The 12,530-nt window shown below is 38.9% G+C and overlaps 3 protein-coding genes and 1 long non-coding RNA gene across 9 annotated transcripts; all 4 read right to left on the reverse strand.

The window, feature by feature from the left end:
* Positions 1 to 221: 221 nt before the first annotated feature.
* Positions 222 to 2,960, reverse strand: LOC141823980 (NAC domain-containing protein 21/22-like). The gene is made up of 3 exons (XM_074711195.1): positions 2,709 to 2,960; positions 1,177 to 1,454; positions 222 to 846 (listed from the first exon to the last, which is right to left on the reverse strand). The coding sequence occupies exons 1-3, from the start codon at positions 2,875 to 2,877 to the stop codon at positions 436 to 438; spliced, it is 858 nt and encodes a 285-aa protein (XP_074567296.1). The 5' UTR covers positions 2,878 to 2,960; the 3' UTR covers positions 222 to 435.
* Positions 2,961 to 3,594: 634 nt separating this feature from the next.
* LOC141823047 (uncharacterized) lies at positions 3,595 to 5,363 on the reverse strand. The gene is made up of 3 exons (XR_012601381.1): positions 5,289 to 5,363; positions 3,850 to 3,968; positions 3,595 to 3,678 (listed from the first exon to the last, which is right to left on the reverse strand). It is a non-coding gene; the product is annotated as an uncharacterized LOC141823047 (long non-coding RNA).
* Positions 5,364 to 6,884: 1,521 nt separating this feature from the next.
* LOC141824516 (uncharacterized) lies at positions 6,885 to 10,590 on the reverse strand. 6 transcript variants are annotated; one of them, XM_074711824.1, is made up of 9 exons: positions 10,523 to 10,590; positions 10,225 to 10,423; positions 9,606 to 9,758; positions 8,857 to 8,950; positions 8,554 to 8,636; positions 8,271 to 8,424; positions 7,705 to 7,824; positions 7,536 to 7,637; positions 6,885 to 7,393 (listed from the first exon to the last, which is right to left on the reverse strand). In XM_074711824.1, exons 2-9 carry the CDS (start codon positions 10,360 to 10,362, stop codon positions 7,338 to 7,340), a joined length of 900 nt encoding a protein of 299 aa, XP_074567925.1. In that variant the 5' UTR covers positions 10,363 to 10,423; positions 10,523 to 10,590; the 3' UTR covers positions 6,885 to 7,337. The 6 variants fall into 6 exon arrangements, 4 of the variants coding, with proteins under 4 accessions (XP_074567925.1, XP_074567923.1, XP_074567924.1 ...); XM_074711822.1 differs by having other exon boundaries at positions 7,515 to 7,637; XR_012601441.1 differs by having other exon boundaries at positions 7,536 to 7,824.
* A 657-nt stretch (positions 10,591 to 11,247) lies between these two features.
* On the reverse strand, positions 11,248 to 12,530 carry LOC141824514 (uncharacterized). Its single transcript, XM_074711821.1, has one exon. It carries the CDS (start codon positions 12,404 to 12,406, stop codon positions 11,264 to 11,266), a length of 1,143 nt encoding a protein of 380 aa, XP_074567922.1. The 5' UTR covers positions 12,407 to 12,530; the 3' UTR covers positions 11,248 to 11,263.

Raw genomic sequence — 12,530 nt, forward strand, 5'->3', positions numbered from 1 at the left:
TATTATTAATATTGGAAATTTGGCTGATATTTTTTAAGTTTTTATTTAAAATTTACAGAAAATAGCTTTCAGAAAAATGTAAAAGTTAGGGTTTGAATTTTCTCCATAATTTTTTGGCATCAAATTAATTCTATTTCACCTCTATTATGTGTTGTGTTTGACAGTGTAAATAAGCAAATCACATTGGCTTTCGGCACCAGTCTACATCTTATTCCATTAGCTATCGACATCACTGTCACACTCTGTATTCATCAACATGTTTTCAAATCCCCTCGGGCCTATCCACCATAACACAACTTCTCATTATAGAAATTAAGAATATAAAACGGTTTCAAAAGCACCAAATCTCGTCACACTAATTATATGGAGAACTATAGTGGGTATGTAAATAGTAGGCATCATGTTCTAGTAATTCCACTGCAACTTCATCATATCTCAAAAAGGAATCCACGCAGGTGGCAGACCACCCTGTGCTGAGTAACCCCACAAACACTCTTCAGATACTAAATTCTGCACCATACTTTGCTTTGGGTCACCTTCCAGCTTGCCGAGATGGCTCACTACTGAGTTCGTGAGCTTTCTGTCACCAGTGAACTGGTTCAGTCCAGAGCCCGAGTTAGGCAGGTGTGGCGTTATGGTTGGGACGTGAAGCGTGCGGCTTGGAGTTATGCTGGAGAAGCAGGGCACCTGCCCAAACCCTTTCAAGTCAAGTGGGGTTTGGTCAGTGGTGTAGTCAAGGAGCGGTGGGAGGGGCATAGAGCCTGGATCATCTTGGCCCGTCTCCTTGTTTACCTTGGCGGACACCTCCCTTCCCTTGTAGAACACTCTGCAGAGCACCCAATCTTCCTGCTCACATAAGAAACATATGTGTCGTAATCAATATGATGAAAGGATAATAACTGATTGGAGAAAGCGTGTTCAGAAATTGATTGCTAGATATGGCAGTTGAGCGATTAAGATGAGTTCCTATCATTCAGATATTATATCGGAGACCAATAAACCCTGCAAGTTTTCAAATCTTGTGAATGATTAGCAACTTCTTCCACAAGTTTTTTTTTTTATAAGCTACATATATAATTCTTACTCGTACTCAATAATTTATAATCTAGCACTCAGTCAATATCTTTATCAAGTACTTATTTTTACAACGGTTAGAGAGAGATTAAGATGTTATACCTTGAAGGGCAGCATCTTTTGGGTTGCAGCAGCATAATCTTCCATGCGATATTCATGCATGACCCATTCTGTCTTCTTTCCCTTGGGAGCTCTTCCTTGATAGAAAACCAAAGTCTTCCTCATACCCACCAGCACACCCTTCCGGACCACTGATCTATCCTTCCCGGTGGCCTTCCAGTAGCCTGACACGGTCGCCCTGTTCTTTCTCTGCCCGGTTGCATATTTTTGATCTTGAAGGCTAAAGAAGTACCATTCATTGCCCCCCACGCATGCAGTAGCTGGATCCAGCGCATCAAAATTCAACATTTTCATACACAATGAAAGAAGAGAGAATAGGTTCAGATGCATACAAAATTCAGTACTTCAAGACTAAATTGACAGGAATTCAAATTAAGCTAAAATTTGTAACAAGATTGGAATTGTCATCGAGAAGGCATGGACAGAGTTGGTGACATGAGGCAAGCACTAGCTCATGCCGTTTTCAGCATCAGCTGTGGACCTAACTCCATGATGGATGATTGGTTGCAGCGCTGTCGATCTCTGGATCATATGGAAGTCTCCACCAATGAGTCTCACAGCACAAGGAAAGATGTCAGCGTCAACCATTTCAGACCTCACTTTACTTGGATATCAGCCAGCTGGATTAGCACTAAAAAACTAGAGGCTATGATGGTGGATGAGTAAAACTAACACGTGTGTGGTTCTTAGTGGAACCATAAGATGTGATTGTTATAATATCCATCAACATCTTTAGAAAGTTATCTTTGAGTTGGGAATCAATATTTTTACACAGGACCAAATTATAGGTGAAGGTACATGGACATAGAGGATGTTTAGTGAAAATCTGTAGATGAACAGGGAAAGAATAAAAGTAGTAAAGTTTTCTCCTCCTGATATCATGCTTTTTTTTTTCTTAAGTTTTGATTCAGATCATCTCAATCAGGACAAAAGGAAATAATACAGAAAAAGGTTGTCCACTTCAATCATGAATCAGGATAAACTCCAGGCGATTGAAGGGTGGTGGAAAGTTTGGTCAAAGAAAAATTTCCATTGGAAAGTGAAAAGAGAAGCATCTAGTGAGCTAATCAGGATGAACTTCGAAAGAGAATTTGTAAATTTAGGGTATAATTTTCATCACAATTTCACCAAATAATCTGAATCAAAAGCCAACTGCAGACAAAAATAAAATAAAATGTTCTCTCTAAAACTAGATTAAGCCAATGGATGATGCAAATGGAAAAGTTTCCACATGGTTTGAAGAAGCTATGGAAGGGTACAGGAAATAAGAAAACTTGTAGAAGCCATGGAAAGGTACAGAAATGCATTATGATGGGGATCTTTAAACTTTATCCTTGGAAAATCAGAACAGGCGTTCCAAAAGAACATGCACAAGTTTGCAGCTGCAAAAGATTGCATGCTCAGGGAACGGAAGGAGAGAAGATAATATACCACAACAACTCCATCAGACATAAACCATAAGAAATAGTAACAATAAGCTACTTCACGATCTTAAAAGAAGACAGAAGCCTCACCAGGGAGATCCCATGGCTCACACTTATTGGGATCGACATCCAACATCATAGGACAGCCATAGTTCCCAGCGAGCTTTACTGCAAGGTAGTCGCAGATGAGCTCGTCATCCCTTGGATGGAACCTGAACCCCGGAGGAAGCTCCGCCTCCACCATGCTCAAGGCCCTCATGGCGGCTTTGAAGAGAGGGAAAAACACAGTGAGAATGATATAACATATAAAAAATCTAGGAGGATTAGGTGTTGCATTAATAGAGAAGCCAAGTCAACCTTCCACGAGAATAATAGACAGCATGGGATGGTCCAAAGCCGCATCATTATTCTTTCACTTTAAAGCACTCATCCTTCACACGTGGCATGGGCATTGAGGACTTACCTGGCATTGCCTTCCAACCTCAACCACACCCCGGCAATTTGGGCAATATCACATGACAGCTCTTTTGAGGATGAGAACTATTTCCTTTCGTTTTTGAAACATGAATGTGAGAAATAGGGACACATTCTCGGAATCTTGCTATCAAAAGTGAAAATCCATGAACCAAGAACCGTGTCAGTCTTTACCCGCAAGTCAATTGGTATCCTCTTAATGTGTAGGTGGTCTGGCTGCTTGTTGAGACATCAACCTTGCTTATTGGATGCGTTTCTTACCAACATGGAACTGGTACAGTTGTTGTTGCAGCCAATCTGAGAGAACACAAATGACCTTTTCTACTGCTGATGGGCAGTAACAAAGTGGTAGACTGCAGTGCTAAGTATTAAACTCTAAAAGTGCTACTTGCTGTAACAGTGTCCATAGATTAAGTATGTTGTTAGCAGTTCAATCACTGGAAGTATCATTCACATTTACAATTAAAGGTAAATCTGTCAAATCTACATATACTGACAATGATCCGAAGAGATGAGAAATCATAAGAAGATGATTTTGGCTTTCTTCACTTGCATAAATTAACATCCAAACCACCTGTTCTTGCAGCTGTCATTCAAAATAGAGAGTTAGAGAGTAGACTCAAATGGTTTTTCATAGTGCTGTGATGCAGAAATACCTATGCTGTCAAATGGATATTGCCCTTGAAGGCTCCTCACAAGAAGACGTTGAAAGTGAAATCAAAAAACAGTTTGAACTTTGGAGAATGCTGATACTTACAGTTATGTCCATGAAGAACAGCATGGAACAGACCAAAAGCATGGGTTGCCAGACTGATAGATTCATTTCTGCATTCCCTCCACGTGGCCTGCACCGGAGCACCAACATCTGTCTCCATCCTGGTTAACTAATCAAAATTGATGACACATCATAACAGAAATCATGAGGAATATGACAATGATATGCCTCAGTAAAGGCATCTCCTGGAAGGGATGAGCAGCAGTTAAAACCAGTATCGATTTGGAAGTACAACATCCATACACAATGAGATATAGTGTAGGTGTCGCCAAAAAAAAAAAAAAGAAGGCAAGTGCAAACTATACAGAGAAGAATGGTGAGGTGAATAGCTTCGTACTTAGTTCTGTTTCAAGGTTCTCTACAATAACTGTTTTTGGTCATTTCCACCGTCCTAATTACTCCATTCTTGTCCTATTTGTAGTGAATGCAGTGTGAGTACTACAAACGACACTATTCTGTTAAAGCCATCAAAGTATCAGTAAAAAATAGTTGAAGGTTTTAGAAAAAGCATAGCTGGCTCTAGATCATCCATACAAAATGCACTAGGCAATTAAATAGGAGACGCCATCTGCCACTGCATCCAATAACTTTAGGCCATGCTATGACACAATAGGAAGTCTACCAGTTGAACTGCTCGTCACCATTGTTTTATAAACTATTAACAAAGATGAACTAATCAGATAGGTGATGGTCCAATCAAAGATCCAATTTAATTAGAAGAAATAAAATTAAATACATTGGAAGAGATAAAAAAAATAGAATGAATCAAAACTGGCGGCTGGTTCCCAGATCAATCAGTTCAACTACCTAATCTAGTTTTTGAAACACTGGTTACAATTGTTTTATGAATTTTCAGGTCCCTTGACATGAGCAACTAATGACTCACAAAACGCCAAAATGCAGTTTTTGGAGATGATCCCTTAATGCTATATTTTCTTAATTGATATGGTTCGACTTTCAATTGTGTTCTAATTTATTTTGAATGAAACTTGAGAATGCTCATGTTCCAATCCTTCACGAACTTGATTGCAGACTATCCTGATCCTACGAGCAAGCAACACATCAGATTAGGTGTTCCTTAAATTTCAAGACTTGTGGTTTTAAATTTCAGCATAAGAACTATTGCCCTTTGGAAAAGCAGATATAAACACTCATAATCTTATGAAAAATTAAATTTTGAAAGTGAAATCCAAATGCGATTCATTTTAATCCACTTATCCAACTTGGTGTAAAGGTAGCATCATCACAAAAAATCTAAAATTCGCCAAAGTTTAAACATTTACAGGAGGCATCCTGGATAACTCGACAACAACCTCGATCCCCGACGACCTCATAAATACGCTAAACCCTAGCATGCCATTGGACCAACGATGGGTTTCGGAAGCTACAAATAGATGACAAACTGGGGTACCAAGACAAACCTTGCGAGTGTGCAATCAACAATGCTGTTTTTTTCTTCGGTACGAGCCGCCAGTAGCATCAGAAGGACCTCCGATCATCGCCGCCCACCTCCGGCGTCTAATAAGCAACTGCTATGTAAGCAAGATGATGATGGATCACGAATCTTAAGCCCACGAAGACTTGGGCTCCATTTCGGGCCTCGTCAGTTTAAAAGGCCCACCAGGCTCGTTTCAGGAATTATCCATGGGAAATAATTTATTTTTGGCATTTAGTATCATTGTTGGGAAAAAACTGATCATTTAATCTTTGAAAATACCAACTAATGGAGTAAATTGATTCAATTTTTCAAATGTTGAACGGCACATTTTTCCAAAAAAACGAAGGAAAAAACAAAACCTGTCAATGCATTACACTATTGATTTGAATTTTCTTTTTTTAAAAAAAAATATAAGAAGTGTTGCTTGCAATGGAAAAAAAAAGCCCATTTCTTTAAAAGCCTTTTTGTAGTTAGATCTTCCATGTCTATTAGTTTCACATAAATAACAAAACAAGCGCATGCCCATTTCTTAGGTTAAGTGGCTTTAACATTGCACCACATTTTTAAAAAGAAATTAATAATAATAACAATAACACAGGCAATTTCGATCCAAAAACTTCTCTATTTGTGTTTCTAATTTCCTCTAAATTCTACCAGAATCAGATACTCTAAAGATAAATAGTCATTTTAACAAAGGCAGCCACCATTTTAAGATATAATTATTGTTTATTATAAAAGGTCTTGGTAGATTGAGAGATCTTAGGATCCATTGGCATTTGGCACACTGAATCCAACTTATGGAGGTCAGCAATTTATGGTGACCATGTTCTGAATAGGCCTAGCTGTCTCAAGTTTGCAACATCAATTAAAAGAAAAGAAGAAGAATGCAATCTTATCAGGCTTCTCCACGCACCAACTAAGAGGTTTTTTCTCAAGTACTCTTGCGGGTTCCTTAGTGGAGCCACACAGTCACTGTCCTTTAAGAAGACATTATTATTATCTTTCCTTCGAAGAGAGGTTTTTATCTTCACACTGTATTTAAGTCACACAGTTCAGTTTATATCCATTGTTAGCTAAAACTTGTAATCTTGCTAAATATTGTTAAAGTTGCAGTTTATAAAGTTATTGGCCATTGATCGTTGGAACTGCATTCAGATACTTCAAAAATGTATAAATACAGGCAGTGATAATATCAGAACTCATTAGGGTAAATATCAGTACCGAACTCCAGTTTTACCTTTGGCTTTTCTTAACTATCGATGAAGTAACGTCATCTTGGTCGTCAGATTTACTTAAAAATCTCAGAACTCGTAAGGATGGTCGTAAGAATCCTCTCAGCCAATTAATGCATGCACAATTGAACCTTAGAACTCAGTACACTGTTCTTTTGGCTTTTCTTTCTTAGGCTTTTGGCCAACTTCTGCAGAGTAAGAAGCCACTACAATTTACTTCTCCATCGTCATGTGCAGTAGTGTCATAAAAGGACAAATTCAAGAATGCAAGACAAAAAAAATCTCATCCCCTTATCTACACTAAGATAATAAAAAAAAGAAAAGAGAAAAGAGAAAAGAAAGAGCAATTTGAAATTCCGTCCAAAAGGAAATGAAAGAGTGAGAAAAATGTAAAGTATGTTAAGAAGATTAATTTACCTGCATATTTAAGGAATGGCAATATTAAAATTTTGTTTTTATTATTTTCTCCTTTGCCCTCTTTCTTCAAGTAGGCAATGCAAAGAAAATATTTTACTCTCCCTTCCTTCCCTTCTTCCCCTCTCCACTAATGTTCCCATTTTTTTTCACTCTCTTCCTCCACTCGAGAAGACCACAGCATTAACCTTCTAACACATTGTTATATGTAACTAAAAATAAAAATGGCTTGATATCAGAGCAGTTGCAATGGAATCAACTCCATTCAATTAAATTAATAATACAATGTCGACAGTTTTAACGAATTGCTATGCTGCCATTCAAATGTGTATTGCGTGCATGAAATAAAATTTCACTCAACTTTCTAGTACGGGAAAGAAACAGAGTTATTTGTCATATTTCCACTTGTTTAAGGTTCTATTTGCCCCGAACCGTATGTACTCTGCAATAAAAAAGTTCAAGAGTCGTAAATAAATATGTTTAATTAACATAAAGACTTCATTAGTAAATTATCTAATTTGTTTGTATTGGCACCGAAGCAGCTATGCGAGTTCACTATATACCATAACCAGATGAAGACAGACCATGAGCTTGGAGACGTTTTGTGGGAGACAAATGATGTGCTCGTAGCATCATTCTACCAGGGAATCTCTTGACCATCCCATGCGAAGAATTTTCCATTATCACTGCTTTTAACATTGTCTATGATGCTCAACATTTTTTGCACAGAAAACTCCTTGGTGAAGAGTTTACCAGGTGGAACATTTCTTTGGAATGGTCGTGAAAGATCTGTGTCCACTGTTCCCGGATGCAACAGGATGCAAACAATTGGGTCCTTCTTCCGACCAAACTCCACAGATATCGTCTTTGTCACTGTAAATATTGGCAAATGACTACAATGTGGATTCAGAATAATCTAGATCAGAGTGGCATCAATCAGAGGTACAAAGCACATAAAACTATTAGTAGTTGATCATCTAAGCCTTTAAACGACCTTAGTCTACAACTTGTCTGTGGAACTAAACTAACAGTGACATGAAATATCCCCTAACACCAAAATTCCTTAGTGAAAATCCTAGTTTTAACACATTACAATTATCATCCGTTTGTCTTCTGTCGCATAACTTTTATCACCAGTATGAACACCATAGTGTGTCAGTCTAGAAAATTGTCTCTTAAGGTACACAATAAATTGTAATTGAGGAGGATGAACTAAGAGCTAGTGAGGGACACAAAAATGGGGCAAGTGAAATCACAGGATACCAATGGCTGCCAAATAGAGAATGGAATTGGATTCACTGTGAAAATATTCCGCTCACATTGGTTTAGTGCTGTTTTAGAAGCACGATAAGAATGCCATCCTCCCAAACCATTATCCCCTATTGAGCCCACTCTAGCACTTAAGCTTGCAATAATGGCATGCTTCTTTTCAATTCCAAACCCACCACCAGCCTTCAACAGTGACGACATGTGCTAACCAAAAACAGAGGTTAGTGAGACATTTGTAAATTTGCATAATTTAAGAAGTGCAGAGCAATTTACAAAAATGTTGCAGGCAGGAAGGAAAAATAATAACATAGCTATTGAAGAATAATGGTTCACCTTGATAACCAAAATAGGACCAATAGCATTAACTTCGTATGCAAGAAGGAGAGATGATTTCTGTACTTTGCTCAACGTTGTTTCTGTCAATTAAATTAGAAATTAGTTCATTTATCTGAGAATATGCAGTTTATTAATTATCCAACAGATCAAGGACTCAAACTTACCATTATTGCAATTATTAAAGGAGTTTATTTCAAGTTGAACAATAAACTCATACAGATACAACAAACCATAAGCACAAGCTCACACTGGCCATCTACACTGAAAGAAATTTAGACAGCTGATAGTTATGAACTTAACCTGGTTGGAGTACATCTGGTATCGAAAGAATCCCAGAAGCATTAATTAGTAGATTCAGTTTACCAAAGCTCTCTTTCACAGTGGTTGCTGCTGCCTGCAATAGTCGATTTTATTGAAATAGATTGAAAGGGTGCATTCAAAGTGCATGCAAAAGTTTGAGAGTGAAAAGTAAATTGTAAAAACCAAGGTTTCAATACTTTGATCAACAAAATTTTTTTAATCCAAGGAACGTGGATTCAGAATGAAGCCTGTGATAAATTATCAGAAAGCAAACATTTTGGCATATTGCAGTTTCTTAAGAAATAGCAATAGAGCTACACAGACACCTAGCAACTCACTGGATTTTTCTCTTTGAACATCAGGCTAACATAACAAACGTCAACTAGCCATGAAGAATCACCAGACACTTAAATTTCACAGTCAAGTCATGGTAGGGCAGAAAGCTTATCTTTTGTGGTGAATAAGATAGCCAACTAGCCATGAAGTAAAATATGGAAGCAATTCAGATACTTCAACCTCACACGATGGGGGATTTTTTTTTGCTTGACTTCTAATTAACATAGGCATATTCAATAATGTTTTAGGCATTCTGACCAGTGATGTCAAATTGTTGGTAAAGCAACACAAATGTCAATTCAAATTAATCAATTGATGACGAAAGGAAATCCTTATGCAAGGTAGTTTAGATTACTATATTAGAGAAAATAATATCTAAACATATATAATAATCATGGAGAAAAGCTTAGCACCTCTATGGTGTTTTCCTTGGTTACATCCAAAGGCAATATGCTTAGACGTTCCAAAAATTTATTTTTTAGATCAAGAAGGCCTGTTGCTTGGTTAGGGTTCCGGCAAGTTGCAATGACATGCCCTTCATCATTCTTCTTCAGAAGTTGCTTCACCTGAAACAAGCATTCATAAAAATCTCCTCAATGTAAATATACTACTGGACCTCAGAACAAAATTTTCACTGGTGTAGTAGTTATTGTAACATGTTGATCAGAATCCTATTCAAAGAGTAAAATACTTACTGGAAGCAACACTTCGAAAAAATTCAAGCTGTTTTAATTCTCGTCAAAAAGGAAATCTAACATAATATTGTAATCCAAGTATCATTAGTGTAGACTTATAGTCACGTGCAAAGCCAACATAGCTACTACCCTAAGAATCAAGATATCAAGCAACGATTTTGACAGCCACAAGCAATAACCAGAAGAAAAAAGAAACCTAGATGGACGTTGAAGCCAGAATTCAATGGGAAAAGAAAATTCTCGTGATTCAGAAGCATGCGCAAAATGGTGGATTTCCACGGTTTTAAAACCAAAAACGAAACTTTGAGTAAAAAAGGAAAACAAGCATTATTCTCACAAATTCAAGGCCGATTCCTCGCGAAGCGCCCTGCACCATGGAAACCATGCCTTCCCATTTGTCTGCAGCGGTGCTGCAGAAGAAAGCCCTTTCCATTGATCTCTTCAAGCGCGTGGGAGTGAACACCGTCAGCCTCATAGCAAACACCACTTTTGTTTGCCCTCGGCAAGGGTTATCGCAATCGATCCCTTTTCTTATCCTGTTCACGAAGCCAAAGACAACCAAGAAGGAACCGACAGAAATTACTCATCAGAAGAAAGGATAAAAACGCGCTTTTGGGATCGACGAGCACGCTCACCGTGTGACGAAAGTTACCCAAAAGACAAGAAAACGAAATTACAAGGAAGAGCAGTGTGTTTCTCTGATCCTTTCTTTTTGCAAGAAATGCTTTCAGGCATAAAACACGCTCTACGATCTACGAAAAACTTCCTTTTAACCCTCAGAATTTACTTTTTTTTTTTATATAGTTTCGAACTAACATTTTACCTCCTAATTTTCCAACATATTACCTTCTGTCGCTAATATCGTCTGGTCAAGCATTTGACCGAGCGAATGATATGATAAGTGTAGAAAACTCTAGGATGACATGTTATTTCTGAAACTTTAGGGGACAAATTTAATAATTTAATAACCCTAAGGGTCACAAAGATCATATGCATCACATTAAACCGATTCAATACCGCACAAATGAGAAATGAATATGAACTGAAAACTGCCAACTCCAATCAATGCTGCAACAAAAAGCCATATCAGATCAAATAAGATCACACAACAAAAGATATCAGTGAATCTTTTTTCATTCAATTAGATAACAAACAGGATACAATTCAAACTACTTGTTCACGAATTATATAGGAAACGATCAAACAAACACTTTCTCTTGATTATGAACATCTATAAATTTGATTCCACCTGTTTACACTATAACATCATATACACCTCCATTCAATCAAGACACTAAGACGAGGTTAATCTATCAGATGCATAACAAGGTGATCCAGAGGAAACAAAAGGTCGCATGTATTCTACAATAAAACAATCAAATTTTTTGCTTTCTTCCACACGAATTCAATAGGTGTAATAGACAGCAAGACATAGTTAGAACAATGGCTGTAGTCTTGCCACCCAGAAGCCCTAGCAATACTATAGCCCAGAAAATCAATACCTGGGAGCTCCTAGATTTTGTTTCATGCACGTCCTCTTGAGATAATTTGATATCATGATCAAAAACCTGATCAGAGGCAACCATGCTCACAGTGTTTTCTTCATTTTCAATGTCGGGATCTGTGCCGCAATTGCTTTCCTCCTCTAATTCGGCAATCTTACCCAAGATTGCATTTTTACAGGAATCCGGGACGGGCGCTTCTCTTTCCTTGTGACACTTTCGCCGGTGAAATTTCTTCGAAAGAAATTTTCTCAGAAACTTCTTCAATTTTGAATTGGCCTTCGGACCAGGATCAGGTTGGAGGTGAACCTTCTTGACGTCTCTGCTTTTCAACGGGACCCTTTTCGCCTGGATCAAATCAACAGAGCTCCTCTCTGATCTTGCAGTTTCCGAAGAGCTATCGGTGGTGATTTCCCTGATCGGCGAAACCACTCCTCTTCCTTCCAATTCCCAATCTTTGACGGACGAATTGAGCGTACTCTTCGCTTTCGAGCGCGGATTCGAGAACCAAAGCAGAAGAAACCCATTCCGATCAAATAGCCGTAGAACAAAGGCGGACAGCATGATTGCAGCTACAAGTTTCCTCCTTTCGATCGCCAGAGCCATCAAAATCACCATCACAACCAAAAGAAACTCGATCCTTCTACTCACCGTCACGAAAAAAGCGAGAGGCGACGGAGAGCTCGAATCTGCCTCCAGAACGGGGGGATTGGGATCAGGTCGAGCACTAACATTGGACGGAGGAGCTGAGATGGAAGAGGATGCGAAGGCGGAGGAGGAGGAGGCGAAGGTAGCGGAAGCGCCGGAGTCGAACCCGGGTGGCGGCGGCGGCTTCTTCCTCCGCGAGGGCTTCTTCAAGCGGTCGCGGTTTTTGACGACGAGATCGGCGAGTGAGGTGGGAAAGCCAGTCTGGACGACGAGCGATCCACCCTGCTCGGGAGGCCGGAGACCGGCGAGCAGCCGGGAAACTCCGCCGCCACCTCCGCCGGCCCGGAACTTCTTCCACGGGTTCGGCATCCGGGCAAAGCGGCGATCATGGATTGGGATTTGGGAGGAACAAAAAGTCCGCCACTGAAGACAATGCTTCGTCGTCAGTTTCACATTTTTTACAATCAACCCCTCGCAAATAAAGCAAATCAAA

This window comes from Curcuma longa, chromosome 3, assembly GCF_044706935.1.
Source record: "Curcuma longa cultivar G26 ecotype Majalengka, Jawa Barat chromosome 3, ITB_CL_G26_1.1, whole genome shotgun sequence".
In the NCBI taxonomy this organism is placed as follows: domain Eukaryota; kingdom Viridiplantae; phylum Streptophyta; class Magnoliopsida; order Zingiberales; family Zingiberaceae; genus Curcuma; species Curcuma longa.

Coding starts and splice junctions, on each gene's coding strand:
- LOC141824516 (XM_074711822.1), bottom strand. CDS start 10,362: ATGAGGCTGACGGTGTTCACTCCCACGCGCTTGAAGAGATCAATGGAA. Junction 8,637..8,856: donor ACCAGATGTACTCCAACCAG/GTTAAGTTCATA, acceptor TTTAATTGACAG/AAACAACGTTGAGCAAAGTA. Junction 7,394..7,514: donor TCTGTCTTCATCTGGTTATG/GTATATAGTGAA, acceptor TTTTTATTGCAG/AGTACATACGGTTCGGGGCA.
- LOC141824514 (XM_074711821.1), bottom strand. CDS start 12,406: ATGCCGAACCCGTGGAAGAAGTTCCGGGCCGGCGGAGGTGGCGGCGGA.
- LOC141823980 (XM_074711195.1), bottom strand. CDS start 2,877: ATGAGGGCCTTGAGCATGGTGGAGGCGGAGCTTCCTCCGGGGTTCAGG. Junction 1,455..2,708: donor TGAGCCATGGGATCTCCCTG/GTGAGGCTTCTG, acceptor CGCTGGATCCAG/CTACTGCATGCGTGGGGGGC. Junction 847..1,176: donor AAAAGATGCTGCCCTTCAAG/GTATAACATCTT, acceptor TTATGTGAGCAG/GAAGATTGGGTGCTCTGCAG.